Here is an 18404-nt window from a genome sequence, read left to right as displayed (position 1 = left end):
TCACAACAAACATCATTCAGCAACAACTGGCATACATACATGCCATACCTTTCCTGGAAAGATGGTCGGAACTTTTTTTTTTTTAAATTGCCAGATGGTTCTATATGACTGTAGAGTACCTTAAATTCAAAGCAAACTGAGAAAAGTTCATTTGCCATTGTGGAAAATCAATTCTGTCAGCCAGCGGTGAACAATTCCTGGCCACCAAAGCCATATGACACAGAAAAATCACACACTAAAAAAAAACAGTGGACACATTTTTGAGCAAGTATTTGAAGGCAAACCTGCTTCAGAGTCCACTTCTCTAGTTAGATGATGGAGATACTACAGTACCTGCAGTACTGTGTACTGGAGAATCCAGTACACTAGAGATAATACAGTAGTATCACTTGTTTAAGTTAGTCTATATATTTATGGAGAAAACTTTAAAATAACTAACATCCTCCGAGTCAGAGATCTCCATATCTTATAGGCTGACTTGTTTTATAATTTGACTTGTTCAAGTGATAAGAAGTCAGAAGAGTCAGTAACTAAATGCTGCTCTCCCAAGTCTTTTGTGGAATTGACGTTTCCTAGGTAAGTGGTCCCGCATTCTGTACTAATTTAGGCACCCACAGCGGAATGCCATGATAACTAATTTTCAGTAATGCAGCAAATACACAGTTTTGGTGCATTTCTTACAGAAGACACAGCCCAAAGCTTTTGATACTTTGGCTGTTGAGCCAGGCCTTCGCATTTCAACATTTGACAGTTTTCATTAGGTTTTTTAAGGCATTGTCATACACCTTTATTTAACTGTTCTGAACTAATTTTTATCAGTTTTGTGGCACGAAACATAGGGCTGGAATCAGGCAAGGTGATAGCTCTCAGTAGTCCTTCAGCACCATAAGAAGCCTAAAGTTCTAGAGGAATCTAGGCACTGCTTCAGGAAAGAGGGGGTTGCGGGGAGAAACCAAGAGCAATGAGTGATTAAGCACTGCCTTCTAGATGGAAGAAAAATTCCTGTAAAACAGCATTTAGGACAGCACTTCCTATGAGGAGAGCCATCCCCGCTCCCTGGGAAAGCCTGAGCCTCAGAGGAAAGCAAGTGACTGGCTCTTCACAGTGCTAGTGGCACCCGTTTTGGTCAAGGTTATCATCACTGTTGCAGTCCACCAAAACCACGTTAAATCCGGCTCCTTTTGTAAAACACACTCACGTTGACTGACCACCTCGGAAACTTAAGTCCAAACCACAGCAACACCACCTCTGTCTTTCCTCAAAGACTTCTGCCTTCCCAAACAGAGCCGAGGGTCTCCTTCCACAGCCACAAATTAAAGGCCACGCAGGTTACCTCTGTCTGAGTGCACCACTGGTACCTACTGAAACAATCCACAAACCACCTTTTACACAAGGGCTAAAAGCTTTAGAGTCACTTAATGAGGATAAAGAAGGAGAAAGATTCAGTAAACTTCCTCATTAGGAGGTGCTCTCCTCCCCCAAATCTTCTTTAAAAATTAATATTTAGTGGAAATGGAAAATGCTTCCATTTCATATACCAGCAAGAGCTGGTACACAGGAATCTCATAGTGTAGTTCAGAATTTTTTTATAAAACAAATTCTTTAAGAGACTGCAGCGACTACTGCTTATGCTCTGCTAAGATGTATAGCAGCCTGGCTTATGTTCACATGACACCTGCTCAGAAGTAAGAGGAGCCCTACATAAAAATGAAACCTTTAAACAAATATTTCGTGAATTAGTCACCTGAGATTTTCCCATCAAAATGACATCTCATGGCTGTCCTCTCATGAGCTCCCTACGAGAGCATGTTTGCCCAGCCTTCTCCCTTCTGATGCTAGTGGAGGTTAAACATCCTAGATAAATGAGTACAGTAAAAGCACCGAGTCTTGTGCTGGAAATCATTCATCCATTGATAGTGCGATGACACTAAGTACTAGATGGAGAACATATTTCACTCCCACATGCAGCTTGTACATACACCACCTTTCGTTTTTCCTCCCTGAACAGATACATTTGCATACCGAGAAGACAGATACACATGGTAATTTTTCTTTGGCATAATAATTTTTTTTGCCTTAAATAAAAATATAGTTTCATTAGTATTTCTGAAAATAAAAACAAAGCAAAAAATAAAGCTAAGCTTATAATCATACATCACTGAATTTTCAGTATTACCGTTCCTATGGCAACATTAGCCCTGACCCATGATGGCATGTAAAAGTATTAGTTACGTGAACTCTTATTCATCAAGCATACATGTTGTGTGCATACACATAGCTTTGTACTTCATTGAAAGGGTAAAAAACCTGTTTCTTTTTTACAAGTATCCCAATTAAAAGGTGACCACTAGTGTCTTAACACTCAATGTACCTACTTATACCTGCAAAGATGCAGATCCTGAGCTCCTCGCGTTGCAGCCCGCATGTAAAATACACCATCAGTTACAAACACAGCCAGCACATGTACCTCATTCCTGAGCTAAAAAATAAGATGAAAAATAAACACCTAACCCTATACTAAAACAATACACAACCACTTCATATATGCAAGGTCAACTTTGCACAAAATCTTCCTTCCAAAATCCTGGATAGAGCTAAATCCTGTAGCACCCACTAGACACCTATACAGTAGAACATTCTGGGGAGGGAAAGAGAAGGCAGTGTAACTTTTGAAGGTAACAGCCATAATTTAGGTGGCAGCACGTCACAAGGACACAGTCAGCGTGCCCTGCCAGTTGCAGTCAGGGATTGATACTGTGAGAAGAGGGACCTGCTTGCCAAAGGACACCCCCGAGTTGCCTCAGTGCCTACGTGCAGCTGGTTGGTTCTTCAAACTGAACCGTGCCCTCTGAACTCCTCTCTTCCAAATATTCCATAACCCACCATGCCGTCCAGTAATTGCACGTGCCACAGCAGCACACACATGCCTTGTAAGGTCCCCTCCAGTTTCTGGGAAGGAGAAGCAGTTTTGGAGTTGAAACAAATCCCTCCTCCTCCCAAGCACTTGCAGGACAGGAGGGCAGGGATGGGGTCACAGAGACGCGCTGGCAATCCCAGCCTTCTCCTCGCCACCCAAAGAGCAAAGTGTGGTTTTCCCAGGCCCGCACATAACTCTGTGCTTGCTGTACACCTCTCCACAAACCTACCAGTCTTCCCACAAGTACCTGATCCGCCACACTAGCTCCCCTGCTCCGGCCACATCAAGACAAGGAGCAGCATCCTGTTTTTTCTGCCAGGACCACCTCATACCTGTCCAGCTAGGAAAGAGAGGCATCTCTACAACAGGTCAAAGCCATAGCCCTCCATTCCAACTAGAAGTCAATAACTGTGCGCATCTCACATTTTAGGTGCTGTGTGCTCTCTTGTCCAAGACTTGTTTCTCATGAGGACTGCATTCTTCACAAATTTCAGTTCGCAAGTCAGATTTGCATGCAGCCCTGTATTGATTATGCTGCAACTATAGCACTAGCCCAGACAAAAAAAAAAAAACAAAAAAACAAAAAAAAAAAAAAAAAAAACCACCACCAAACACCCACAAAACACCAAACAATCCTCTGCCACTACAATTGGATTTGCAAGACAGAAGAAGGCTCAGTTTCCCAGCTGGGTGGAACCAAAGTTTTGTTCAAAACTAACATCCTCCAAGCAATGCATACCACACTCGTTTAGAACTGCTTGTCAAAAATATCTCTAGACTGTGTTACAGCACCTTCACTGCTGTGGCATTGCTGGTACACACTGCAACAGGCACAACAATGCCACACCAGTGGGGAAGCAGCCAACTTTGCGTGTTTTGTCAGCCAGCACTAACTGTGAGGGTAGTACGTGTTACAAGAAGTGCAGAACAGAAATCAGAACTGGGCACCCACTCTATGCGGCAACATAGAAAACTTCATGCCACAGTGTTTGCTCCGAAAGTCATGGCTAAGAGCATCGTTTGCCATAAACAGCTAAATTTCAAAATACAAAGCTTGTTACCAGCTGCTGATTCTCAACAACTCTAAACAGCCTTTGATAAAGTCAGTTCTTGTTATCCCTTGTACTGCACAGGCCGACCAACGCTGCCTTTTATCAGCTATCAGCACTCGTATACTGCTGTCCACCACAGCCAGTTACCAGAAGCAAAGCTAGGTCGTGTCTGGGAAAACCATTCAAATGAAACACCACCACAGTCACACAGAAAAGCCACACATGCACAGCTTCTGTAGTGAATCTTCACTGTAATTCCTCACAGTTTTTTTCCTAGGAAAACCTCTATCCAGCCACTTCTGTTAAAGGTTTCTAAATGGTTGCAAGGCTGCATCCTGAACCCAGACAATCTGAGCTAGTATTTTCTGTACAGAAAACAGACTCATCCCCTTAGAAAACCCTGTGCCTGTATCAAACAATTCACAAACGTAAATCACACTACTCCACCTGCCCCACCTGTTCAAGGCAACCAAATTCTGTGTCATCATTCAACCTGTATCTCTTCAGGTCCTCCTCCAACACGATGGACACTAAATTCACCTGCTTCAGACTCAAGATGCTTTCAGTTACTGTCATGTGATTTCTCATGCAAAACAAAATTTTATCTCAGACACTTGTGCATAGTTTTAGCTTATCTCAGCATTTCCTCAGAATTGACCTTAAAATTTAACAAGTACAGTTTGAGGGGGGAAAAACTGTACACTGTTGTTTTCAACTTCGGAAGGGAGTGCACAAGGCCAGGAACAGACATTACAGATGACAGACAGCTCAAAAATATATCATTCTTCTTTCCATGGTATTTTAGCTACTTCTCTCTTACATTTTCAAAGAAGGAACTGGCACACGTAGCATTTATTTTTAACATTGCACCATAGGTTTCTTCAGAACTAGAAATTCAACATTTTTCTTAAATACTGCACAACAGAATTAACAACAGAAGAACCTAAAGAACTTGAACAATTCAGGGTTTGAGAGACGTTAAATAGCGAATTCAAGAAAACATTGTTTCCTTCAGCTCCAGTGTACACAGGAGATGCCACTGACACGAGTTTCCCATCACATTTGTTTAGTATACACTAACAAATAACCTAACATTTTGAAAGATTGAATACATGTGTTGCATTCAAGTTACACAGAAGTCATAATTACTTAATTATATGTACAAGTATTATTTAATTTGTAATTTGAATTAATGCATTCCATAAGCATACTCTGCATCTTAAGTGCTGAATTTAGTTAGCCACAAGGTGGCAGAAATTTCAAAGTTAAAATAAAAAGATCATTGTAGGCTATTTCATAGGTTTGGTTTTGTTTAACCTGCTATGGCTAGAAAGAGAAGGAAAAAAATGCTTATGTCACCAGATTAAAAATTAAGGAACACAAGTCGTTTTTCTATCTGTGGTGGAAAAGCAAAATTAAACCTGTAGCATGTTATAAAATATCAGTAAGTATTTAAAGGAAAATTATATACAACCATTAAGTAAGGCATTATGGCTATTACTTTTAATATGCAGGTTAAAAGTGATCAATTACTGAAGACGTAAGCAAGCATCAAATTCCTAAAAAGAATAAAAACCATTAAAAGGCCTAAAGTACAAAAAGCCCAAACGATTTATTTTGGGTATTCAGACTACAAACTTTTGTGTGTTTGAAAGCAGCATTAAGTTTTCTAATTAAAAAAAAAAAATCTTAGGGGAAAATCATTGCACAATAACAGAAACGAACAGAAGAATGTAGCTGCTAACCAGAAGACAGACACAGAACAACCAACACTGTAAAAGGGCATCACAAAGCTTTTTTTAAAACACAGCTAAAAATAATTGAGAACAACTCCCATCCTCTGTCATCAGCAAATCACTAACTTTCTGCCCTCCTCACTCAAATAATTTTACCCAAATTTTCAATTTTTAAAATTATTAATTTTTAATTGAAGTGTGGGAAAAGTTGATAAAACCCAGCAAATTAAGGTAGAGCACACAAGACCTGGCAAGGGGAAGACAGAAATACTTTCTTAAAAGTTAACGCTTACATGATCATTTTATTGATAAATTAATCAGAAGCAAAAGTTGCATATAAAATCACAGCAACATAAGTTCCAAAATGCAAGTTAGATGACAGTAACAAGTAAATAAGATACTTACTGTCTAGCCTGGTCCTTATTGCCATATGTTACATTTACAACTGCAGTCTCCGTGTCAGTGTTCACTAGAGAGAAAAACACAACGCACAGAGGTTACACTCAGCGTGCACTCACTTCCCACTACAAATCTAAACGCAATTTTGAGAGTAGAGCCATACCTTGCTCACAGTTCTCCACCGTTCCATACTGAGCTAACAAACTATCCAGCACCTATCAAAAGGTAAAAGAAATTACAGATTTCAATTTCAAAACAGAGTAACAAAACAAAAAAGCACATAAAAGCACTAAAATTTGTAATAATCTCATCAGAACGCAGAGCATTCAATATATCCACACCAATAATCAAGAAATGTTAACTATTTTGGGAAGAACACATTGCTCATTTTCTTTCTCACATCAGAAAATCTGCGTTTAAAACCCCATGGATGTGAAAATACAGAATATAACTCACAGTGAGTGCAGTGTGACTTTTTGGAAGTTCCAAACTCTAAAAATAAACCAAGTCACCTGTTCCCAGAGTGGGCTAAAGCAAAGGCAGGAAAAATTAAAGAGCAAATCTGGAATAAAATCTTTCCATGTATCTCAAGTACATATATGCAACTTTGTCACTCACTGGGGGTTCTGCACCCCCACCCCCAGTACACTTAACTTAGGTCATACATAAAAATGTTATTCTCTTACTTAGTGGGGACCTGTCTACATGAAGAAGTTAACCAGAATAACCAGCACATCAAAAGCTGTTCCACAATTCTTTTGACATTTTCCAAAAAAACTATTCCAGGGGAAGCACTCGCAACAGTATCTGCACAATTATTTGAAAGTCACAATTAATTTGTCCTTCGGTAGAAAGCTAGGGAGGAATAGGTGAAAACATATGGCAAGGGGTAAAAGAAATCCAAATAAATAGTTCTATTTGGCACAATTTGTCTTATTCTAGCCAAATGCAGAATGATGAAGAAAGGACAATAAACAAGACCTTTAGGAAAATCAAGGCGTCAGAATGTTCTGGTAAAACATTAAAATACCCACTGTTGTATCACTTCTAGAATTCATATAGTATGTATTTTGGTTTTTTCCTGGTGATAAATATCATTCCAGAAAACCGTGACTGTGGCAGTAACTAGCACAGAAGACAAGTACATCATTGTGGTTTACTGCATCCTAATGTTTTGTCTCAAGAGTTAAGACAGTGCTGGAAAAGTTCACAAATTACATCAAAAAGTGAAAAAGTGAACTTGAAATCTCCTCTGTAACCAAAGTGCCATTCTTCACTTCTGTTAGTCTCTTAAAGCGAAATGTCATTATGAGAGGGAAGAAACTCTTTTGGGGAAAGGAAGGGAACCAGGACAGAAGGGGAGCAGTAGACATAAAAACACCTCCGTGCAGCTTCTTCTTGCAGTGTGCTTCCACTCGCTGTAACCAGCAACCGAGTGTGCACAAAACCCTAGTCCCTAAAAGGGTAAAATTCAGAGTATCTACATCTTCACGAGATTAAGGTTTCAAAATTATAATTTATTCATGGACTGTATACTTTTACTGCAATATAAAAGACATTTTTAAGATAAATCACAGTTTATATGTCCAAACTTGACGACAACTTGCATCAGTATCATTTTCAGTCCTTACCACCTACTAAAATTGAAATTGCACACAGACACCCAAAGGTAAAATTTCAAACCAGGTATTCAAAAGGCAAAACTCACCAAGTTTGAGCAATGCATTATTCCTTCTAACTGCAGAATTTCCCTATCCTTCTTGTATAGGGTCTAATAAGTTTTCTTGGCAACTGTTTTATTTTCACAGACAAGTTGTTAACTGTCCTCTCCTTCTACAAGTAGAGATTAGCCTAGTCAGAGTTTGCCTTTTCAATACCCTAAAATACAATTTTTCTGCCACTCCTCACCTCTGACAATTTGAAACTATCTAAGGAGAAGTTTGCTAAATATTACTGAAGCAGAGATGCTCCAAGGGATTAAAATAAATTAGAAGTCTGTGGTAGATCCTTTTAAATGTTGGCACAGACAAGTGGGAGAGTTGGGAGGTCTTGCGTGTCTGTGGACATACTTCCACACAGGCCAGGAGAGTTACCACACGTGATTAAGGGGTAACTGTGCTTCCACTGAAATCTGTGGGTGAAGAGAATCTCAGGCGGGGTCAGTGTTTTAAAACAAGAGCAGCATAGCAAGACACTGGCTTAGAGATCCATTCCGAGGCGTTTACTTGAAATAGGATGCTGAAGAATTCATTAGTCTGATAAAACAATTTCTTTGTCCCTACAGTATGTCAACACCCATGCTGTATTACACAGCAGACCATAGTACAATGTGAGCTAATGTCTTTAGCAAGACAAATTGTTATTATATTTGAACTGTGCGGACCACCAGCTCATAGGCACTCTGCCCCAAAGCTGCATCACCTCAAAATCACAGAAATGCATTTTCATCCTTAATCATACAGGAAGAAAGCAAAGCTGGAATGCCAAAAGGTACCACAAGAATTCGCTGGATAATAATTAATCGACATTTTGTAAGCTATTTCCATAATACATTTATATTCTAGGCTAAGCATACCTTTACATTAAGACCAATGTATTAAAGTCACTAGCTTCACCAAGAAAATAAAAGCTTTAAAGCTGAATCCACACAACTTTTTAAAGATACTACATTCTCTCTAAAAACTACTTTCATTATGTTTCTGATCAGCCATCAACAACCACTCAACACTCTAGTCTTGCATCTCCTTCAAGAAGCCTAAGAACCAAAAGTCTCCTCTGCTGTTAATGCTGAGGAATAGCCCAGGATGGCACATTCAGCATCCCACCGCTTTCCACCAGGAGTTCTCCACTTACGCTGCTCCTTAATCCTCTTCTGAGCCATTTCAGTCAGAGACAGTGTCCATCTGGGCTTTAATCCAAGTGATTTGAGTTCCCGTGTTCCTAGAAGAGTTGCTTTACTGAACAGATGTATGAGAATCTTCCTCAAAAGGATTGGAGCTTTCTTCAACCAAAATGGGAAACAATCCTCTCGGGTCAAAGACACTTGCGCTCCACAGCACTGCCCTCAGTAGACACTTAGATTTCCAGCACTGTCAGTCTCACGCAGCAAGGTTTTAAGTGAGATCAACACCACAGGGATAGCCTGTTAACCAGACTGTATTTAAAAGGCACTAGTAAAAAAGTTTTAGCAGCAGTTGGGGGGTGTGCATGTGTGTGTGTGTGTGAGAGGAGCAACCTTCATGGGTGAGAACACTTAACTGAAACAGCTGATCCAGCTGGGAGAAATCATCACAACTGCAAAGCCAGATCCTCTATCGTAACTCATTTTCAAAACACAGTACTCAACTCTTGCATGTGTTTCTTGCTTCATTTACAGAAACAGCCAGTTTCTATCCACATCCTTCATTTTTTCATATTTCTCTTCACACTGCCTTTTCCCTCTCCCCAAATTTTTTTCTCTCTAGCCCAAAGCCTGTAGTTCTGCTGCAAAACAAACATGTTTTGTTTAAGCTGTTCTTCCGTAACACTCTCCGTGTACAGCCTTGTTGGGCAATCGGAACAAAATTCAAAGCCAAGTTGGTGGTGCAGCAGCAATTCTGATGAGCAGCCGAAAAGAAAAGTTTATTTGTACAAATATTTAATCTAAGCTAGAAAAAAAGTCTTTCCTTTTCTTGAGCTCTCCTTCTAACAGTTGTCTAAATTGGGTCTCCTGCTCGTTATAGCACAGATGTCTCTCTCACAAAAAGCTGCAGTCTTATACTGTGGACTTTCATTCATCAGGCTCTAAAAGCCAATTCTGACTTCATTATAAACAGCATTATTACCCTACACCAAGCCCCACAAATTGAGGCTGCTTTACAAGGAAAAAAACAAGGAAACGTTACTCTTCAGTAGAGCCAAGAGCTCAAAGCACACATTAAAAATATCCCAGTTCTGAACAATTTCACAGGTTTAGAAGTAGCACCTTTGAACAAACCAGAGCAGTTGTTTTCTGCACTTTCAGAACAGGCTATTTGATACACATCATCTTATGGTGCTGCAGGATTTCTGCCCTACACCATAAGCAAATTAGTCTCAAGACATCTGGTCCATAAGCACAGTTACCCACGTTGTTTCTCTCACACATGCACTTAGCGATGGGAACTTGACAGTGGTGCTGTATAACCTGAAGTCATTTCCTCCACTCATGCAGAGCCATTAGACCACCACTCCTGCTTCCATGACTCCTGTCCTGTTGACTGGGAGTTAAAATTAGACAACAGAACGGAAATCACACATAGCAGAGAGAGAAAAATGAGACAGGAGGATTAGCGTCATTCAGTAAAAGACCACGTGGAAATTTCTGGCTGTAAAGGCTTTGAGTGTTCTGGGTGATATAATTTAAAAAAAAAAAAAAAAAAGGAGGCGGGTAGCATGGATAGAGAGCATCAGTCAACAATATGAGGTGAGAGAAGTTGTTAGTGCAAGTGGCTTTTTGATTTAGAAGAGGAAAGGTACAAAGAAAGGAAACAAAAAAGCCAGGTATGGAAAGGAGTTTTCATCATTTACACCAAAAAGGTTAGAGCGTGTTGGTCCCTTGTAAAGGCAGAGCAGCACGGACATGCAGTACCCAAACCAGCACAGGGCCTGCCAGGGCAAAGTTACTTCTCCAGAACCTTGTGAGGGCATTTGAATAGGCAAAGACAGTTTGCAACGGCTCAGCTCATTGCAGCGTGTGGTGATGGCGTTTTTCATCTTGTAGGCCCTCCAATACCCAGTTTACTGTTTCACGAAACCATGACCATAGTCTGGAAGAATCAGAAAAATAAGTCTGGAAGCTGCTGAAGTCATTGTTTGCACACACCAGAAAGGCAGCGCCTGAAAACAATAACTCTGGCTTATTTACCACATCCCATACAAACCCTGGAGTGAATTCTTCTCCTGGGAACTTACAGTTACATCCAAATGTTCAAAACTATTAATAAGTTTACCCTATAATACAATTCTGTTTAGGTGGCATTACCAGGGTTTTAAGAATGTAAAGCTGAACCACAGAGAACAAAGACAAAATTGTCAAAGGAACTACTAATTGAATGACCAATTTGGACACCGAGGGCTTGATTTTCCACAGCGCTCAGCATGTCTGTGTGTTCAAAGTGCAGCTTCAAAGCCACTTTCGGAAGCAAGGAGAACACGGCACTTCTGCAAGAGACCTGAGGCTCGTCACAAGACGGGGCACACTGTTAGCAAGTAATAGTAACTTCTGCTTAAATAGTTTGCACAGCACCAGAGACCAGAACGTTCAGATTTCAGTTTGTCATGGCAGCATTCAATTCCCCTAACCAAAGGGGTCTGTCTTCCTGAAAGTCTTCGACTTGCTGCAAAATTAATAAAGTGTGTGGTGAGTAACTGGGGCACAACTCTTACAAGACCAGTCATCTTCACTGCACACGCTGGATTTCCTAGCTGACAGCAGAGCCACGCTCCAGCCTGAGCCAATGTCCCTCCCAACTGCGCTAAGAGCAAACACCAGGTCCCCGTTTACTGTGTTCTCATTAGGGAAATCTGAAATGCTCAATTAAAAAAAATAAGGAGGTAAGAGATGAGGTGGACTATTTCAACGTCAGTGTTTCAAATTACGCAAAAGACATAAAGCAACCGAAAATAGGTCTCAGCATCACACGCAGCCATGACTACAACGACTATAACCAACTCCATACACCACATGTGTTTATACATATTTCCAGGTAATACTGCTGGGCCATTTAAAAAAAGCAAACATATAGACATACACACTCCGAGGTCTATAAAACAAAGAGGTGAAGAGAGAGAGCAAATGCTTTAAAACCACACTAGTATTCAAGAACAACATTTAAAAGGACCTGCCCTAAATCTGCTTAGTCAAAAATCACGTGAAGTATAATTAGCATAATTTACAGATAGAAAAAGGTTAGGTTCTAAAGAAAAGATTAAGAGGAATCCAACAAGTGTTAAGCAACACAGTAAACCATTACAGATGAAGATCAGCTTCAGAACTCCCTCTTTTTTTAAATGAAAATTCATATGATGGAAAATTCACTGAGAAAGTATTCTAATGAAGCTCTGAACATAGAAGAAATTGCAAAAGAAATTTTTGGGCTACAAAGTTAGCCCAGGTACTGAATGCGGCAGGCAAAATTATCTTGTGTGCTTTTGTGTTCCCACATTAAACCCTAAGCTGGAAATAGTCTCTTGAACGTGTGATAGGGAGGAAAGATTAGTGTGCATTACACTAAGGAGGTACGGGATGCACCAAACCCTCTCATAGTATCAAGGCTCACAAATGGCATTAAATGGTCTCCAAGGTTAAAAAAAGTACTTGAGAAATGTTTAGAGAAAGACCAAAAAAAAAAATCTACCACCTTATTAGTTGCATGGGTGGCCTCCTTCACAAAGAGATTAAAGGGAGCGGGATAATTCAGTTTGGAAAGGAGCGAGAGGGAATATGATACAGGTATTATGAAATAACGAATCATGTAGAGATGGCCAAATTGGCAGCTCCTCTCCACCCTTCATCTAAATTAAATGAAAACAAGTTTGAAAACACAGAGAAATAAGTATTTATGCAACATTATCTGAATGCAATTAAGCACTGCACAGTATCTGCTACAATACTTTATTAATCTCCCCCCTCCTGACACTAAAGGTGGAACTTCAAGACCAGTTTTTAGATAACATCAGAGCTTACGAACCAGGTTAGCATTAACGCCAACACACCTCCTTCAGTACCCATCCTGATTTCCAGAAAATTAAAAAGCACCCTCACGCAGCTCAGTCCTTTGGGAAAGCAACGGCTGTTTTACACAGCTAATCCCCATTCCCAGGATCTCCTCGTGGGCACTGCTGCCCCCCTCCCCCCCAGGCAGACAGGCTACCAGGACATTTCTGCGGCTGGGCGTGCGGGAAGGATCACATGCCGGGCTGGCAGATGGGTGTTGTGAAACGTAGTAGGAAGCAGCAGCAACACTAGCTCGTGTTCATCTGCCTCCTCTCGCATCAAGGAGGCCAGTTTAAGTGGAAACACTCCCCACTACTTCTACAATCTGATTTGTAGTTTGCCAAAGGGAAGGAAAATAAAAAAGCTATAAAAGCATTACTATCCAGTGAGCACCCATTGCCCAACGTTGATTAAACGATAGACTACACAAAAGCAAGGGAGCCAGCATATTTTACAAGAATGTTTGGAGAATACATTGGGATAAAGGATGAATTTTCTGCTTTACTCAGAGCATTATACTGTAATACAATTGGTGTTTTATTGTCTGTTTCGACACCTTCCTGTGGAGGCATCCAGCACTGCTCTCTGTCAGAAGACTGCTGCTCAGCCCCGCAGTGCAAGTTGCAACATCCTGCTCAGCGCCGTGAAAATCAGAAAGGGAGCTTGTTTTCCCTTTCCCCCTCCTCAACCTTTCAGTCCTTCCAATTACATTAACTCTATATCATTACAGAAAATGTGTTCTTTTTAATTGAAAGATTTATCAGGGAGAACTGTATTTCTCCTATACATTTTACTCTTTTTTCTCTGTGTGTGCACACATGCGTGTGTGAAAGGCACTTTCGAAAGCTATTTTCTGTAGCTATTAAAAAGTCTCGATGCTACTTCATTACTGCTCTGCAAGACCGGCACTAATCTGATATTTTTAGTTTCAGCATAATAATAGTTCTTTTTAAAAAAGCCTTCTGTAAAGTTGGAAACCTGCAACTATTACAGAAATCTGTCAGACTAAAAAAATCAATTTTTGAATCATCTTTTGGAACCTATCAACAATTACACATTCCAAGAAATCTCTTGACAAGAGCTCAGGGATATTTTCATGAAGAGGCCGCCACACAAGAAAAACTGCTCCTTCTGGTACAGGTATGCTGGCGCATTGTGGAAACAGAGCCAAGTCAGTGCTTGATAGGAGGGAAATCTTCATGGGAAGGACTGTCCCATATTCAAGTATTAAGCATTTCCTCTAGGATCTGCTTGTAACTATCTAAAAATGATAGAGGGAATCATAAAGGAAAATCCTGTAAAATGGATTTAGTTCACAGATTAGTGCAGATAAAAATAAAGTATATTAGAGCTCAGATGGCGATCACTTCCGAGACATCCCCTCTACTGAGCACAAGACTCAAGATGACAAGCTTTCAGGAAAAAGATAAATCCTCAACAACTACTTCATGAATACCTTAGATATCTTTATAACCAGGAAAAGCTATAAAAAGATTGAAGCATTTTACCCGAGTTACATTTACAGGATTCCCCTTCCTCCTTTTTAAATTGGCCATCCGTAAGATGCAGGTCATGTCTTTGGCTTCCCAGCAGTCCTACTAAGGGACAGCACTGCTGTGGACCAGACATTTCAGAGAAGGTTTAGTTTCTAGATTATAGAGTCTCTCAAATACAAGAGACTGCTGAAGGGAAGGAATTGTTACCTGCATTTACTGAGATTTACAGACACATGGGCTGGGTTGCTGGATACTCTCATACAAAACTTTCCCTGAAGCTGTCAGTGCATGTCACCTACCTCACCTCCCCAGTAATTTTGCTGGCATGGCAAAACTCCTATACCTGAATGCAGATCACCAATAGCAGTCTCCTAACATATGGGGCAGCTCAGTCACTTGAATAGTTGCAACAGCTATACCCAAAATTGCTAAAGTCATCCCAACAACTAGAGAATACAAGTTTTTCTTAACCCACCTCTCCTGGTTTGTATGGCTGTTTGCAGGGGAACTGGGCACTGAAAGAAGTAGAGGAGGTTCGAGGGGGACTCAAGAATTCAGCCCGAAGTCAGACAAAAATACAAGTTATATCCACTTTACAGGAGGAAGGAAAAATCTTGGTAGATCAAGACCACTTTCAAGTATTTTATTTACTTTGTGCTGCAGAATTGGATTAAAATAAGATCTACAGTAAAGGTCTCTACATTGCTAACAGAGATGAGCTTTGCAAAACAACAACAATTAAGTGCTGTCAAAGCCTTCAAGCTGCAGAAACATGAACCTTAGAGCAAAGGGGAATCATCAGATTTTGGAGTGTAGAAAATTTCTGTGGTAAAACACATTATCTAGCAGCTACCTAATAATTCAGATAGTCATAAAAGCGTAAATATTCTAGACACTCAAAAGCAAGTTATCAAAAAACCCTAAAAGTTAAAGAGATATTATCATAAAGTTCTGTTAAACAAACATTTACCAAGATCTACGAGATTTCCAAGTCTAGCTTAAAGTATGCCAGAATTACAGCCAGCTCATGCACTAATCTGAAAGGTAAGGCTTAAGAAGATGTTTACAAAAAAGCCACAAACTTTTGAATGAGATTATCTAAACTAGAAACTAAGATTGCAAGACATGCACTACTCTAATACCACTGGACCTATACATACCCAAACAAAACAATTCAGTGTGAACTCTGAGCGCTAGCTGACAGCTTGCAAACTATAGATTACTTTGAAGCACCAATTCTGAAGGAGCAATCAAATGACAAGTAAGATGACTGGAACAAGTCGAGGAGAACAGCCATAGCTAAATGAGTTAACTATGCCTAACGTGGTTCAAGAGCGATCTCTGCTTCTGTCTACTTGCATTCAGGGCCTTTACAAAGAGAGATGGAAGACTTTCCACTCACAGCCTTGAAGGATGTGTTCAGTCACCAGCAAGCTTTCAAACAATGAGGTTTATTGCACAGCCTCATTATTAATAAAATTAGAACACGTTTTGCCATCTTATAAATGGAAAAAGAACAGAGATGCAATCACGAAGGAGGCAAGTTCACACCATTCCCCTCACTTTGCAGTAATTAATACTCTATAGTTGCACAGATCTGAAAACTGAAACAGCTTTATTCCTTACAAGTTGTGGAATTCATATAGGAACGGGAATACCAACTCACATGGATGATACATGCTTTTGGGTTGTTTAATGTTCTTTTATTCAAAGAGAACTGCTTGCCTAGAACATAGTTAATCACCTGCTACTCCTCAGGCCTACTTATGAAAAGCACAAGAAAACAAACACAACGCAGCAGAGGTCTTTTCTATTCTTACTGGCTCCAGTGGCCCCACAGTAAACTTTAGACCTAAGTCTCTGCCTTATATTTTACAGCCAAGTTTTCAATTCCACTAAATCACCTCTGCCCAAGACATCAGGCTTTAGCAGCTAAAAAAGCCATTAGAGCTGTCCGTTGCAGAAGTCACATTTGTGCAAGCATCTGAGCAGTTTGGTAACACCAGGTGCTAGAGTGATACGCTTTGGTTTAAAAAACAAAACCAAAAAACAACACACATTTTCCAGAAACCTGGACATTCAATTTAATTTTGATGCAGATTTTTCCTTATGCTTTCAAACAGGCACTGCGAGTATTTGGGTAAGTGGCTCCAGTCCTGTTTCGCTGCTGCTCCATGAGTAGCTGCACACACTATCCTCCAGTAAAAGTACTTTAACTCTCTACAGCAATATTCCCTTGCACATGAATCAAAAATATCTGCAGTAGTAATAAATTAAGAATAAAGGTGAACAATACTGCAGGGCACCAAGGAGCTGCACGTCATTTGCCAGTTTCACATTTACTCTACAATAAACTATCTCCTCTTGTCAAAACAACTCGTTCTCCTTAAAAAGCTTAAAATTTTAATTTTGACATTTAAAAAGCCAGCACTATTTAAAATAAGGGAAGTGGGAGTGTAAATCCCCAGTATATGCCTGTGTGAATGTACACTTCATTCTGATTTTTCACTGATTCATAGCAAAATATTCAGCCCAACAGAAGGGGAACTAGATTTTTAGGCACAGAGGGAAAGAGTACTTCAGTGCTTTGCTATTGACATGGGAAAAAAAGAGGAGGCGGTGTAAGAGGAACTAAGAAATCTTGGGTTATTCGCCTGCTGAATATTTAGGGAGCCACAGCTCTTAAATCCCTGCTCATGGCATCTGGATGAGAATGAAACATGCTATTCAGAGCCAAGCATAGCAAGAAGATGCAGGGCAGTAGTAGAGGACTGCTAGAGCAGGGGAAAATTTATTTCAAGCCATTAATGGCGCACACCTCTTGCATTAAACAGCGGCTGTGCATAACAAAAGCAGCAACAAACCAGGGTAGCCCCTGCCTCGAAGAGCTTGCAACGTGTACGCAATGGGTGCAACAGCTACACAGGGAAGTACTGGGGGTGGGAGCAGGGGGAAGAAATGGAAAAAAATGGGAACATCCACCTCATCTTTTGGTTGAGCTTCAAGGCTGTCCTCAGCCAGCAGGCCCTCCTCACTGCCTGGCCATAGAAATGAAGAATAGGCAGCCCTATGCTGAAGGAAGCATAGGGAGGTCATGGCAGTGACCCAAGGACTGATGACCCAGCTGCTGCCTGGCTTTTGGGGATGGTGGTAAAGTGTGAGGCAGAAGCATCCCAGTAAAGATTCCACAGGGAACTGGATCTACACCATGTAGGAAAGGACATCAAGGAAATGACCAGCTACGGTGGAAGTAATAAGTATCAGGGGTGCTTCCAAAATACAAGGGACATTGTGAATGAAAGCTCTCCAAGAAACCTGGACAATAGAGTTTACAAGCTGCATCATAAGCAGGCCAGAGAAGGGATCAGATAGGAGTATCAGGATCCCAGGTCAGTGGCCATGCAAGAGCAGCTTCTGGGTGTGAGGGAGCATAGGATGAATGTAGACAAGAGAGATGGAGACAAGCAGTAGCAGAAGCCTCAGAAGTCAACTAATACACTTTACTGTAATCACATACCATCACACACACCCCCAATGCTCAGTTTCAGGGAGATGCAAACAGCTCAGCATACAGAAGCAGTCACATACAAGAAGCCTTGAAGCCAGAAGGCATGAGACAAAACACTGATGATGTGATTTTCATTGTCCAGATACCCAAAAAGAGGAAAGAAAAAAAAATAATATCAGAAGCATGACAGACAAGGCCTTCTAACAAAGCATGGCAGAGCTGTACTCAGCACAGATACCCCAAGATGCTTTTCAGACAAGAGTCAACTGAATAAAGATGGGCCCATTGCACATGTTCTACTATAAAGACCCGTTCTTAAATCATGAATAACGGCCACAAGACACATACAAGACAGCATCTCAGGAGAGACATATATATATATATTTAAAAAGCTAAGAAAACAAACACGAAAACCCAAGCCACCCTCTCCCCCCACGAAACTAGAAGCAAGCCTCCCAATAAGCACCGAGAATGTGTCAGAAGCTCTAAATAAAATATGGACACTGAGTGTGAAGAAAAGGCATTTGCACTAGCACAGCTCTTGGAAGCACTACAAATGG

General features: G+C 40.5%; 1 protein-coding gene across 1 annotated transcript in view; it reads right to left on the bottom strand.

Moving 5' to 3' along the window:
• Positions 1-18404, bottom strand: part of IGF2BP3 (insulin like growth factor 2 mRNA binding protein 3) — a 113972-nt gene that overhangs the window by 39037 nt on the left and 56531 nt on the right. The window contains exons 4-5 of the mRNA XM_080382181.1: positions 6268-6319; positions 6111-6174 (exon numbers count right to left, since the gene is read on the bottom strand). Of these exons, the coding sequence (XP_080238307.1) occupies positions 6111-6174; positions 6268-6319 (116 nt within the window). The remainder of the gene's footprint in view (positions 1-6110; positions 6175-6267; positions 6320-18404) is intronic.

Source organism: Falco punctatus (genome assembly GCF_963210335.1).
Source record: "Falco punctatus genome assembly, chromosome: 4".
In the NCBI taxonomy this organism is placed as follows: Eukaryota; Metazoa; Chordata; class Aves; order Falconiformes; family Falconidae; genus Falco; species Falco punctatus.
Note: the sequence above shows the minus strand (reverse complement) of the source record. Positions and strands in the feature narration are given on the sequence as shown.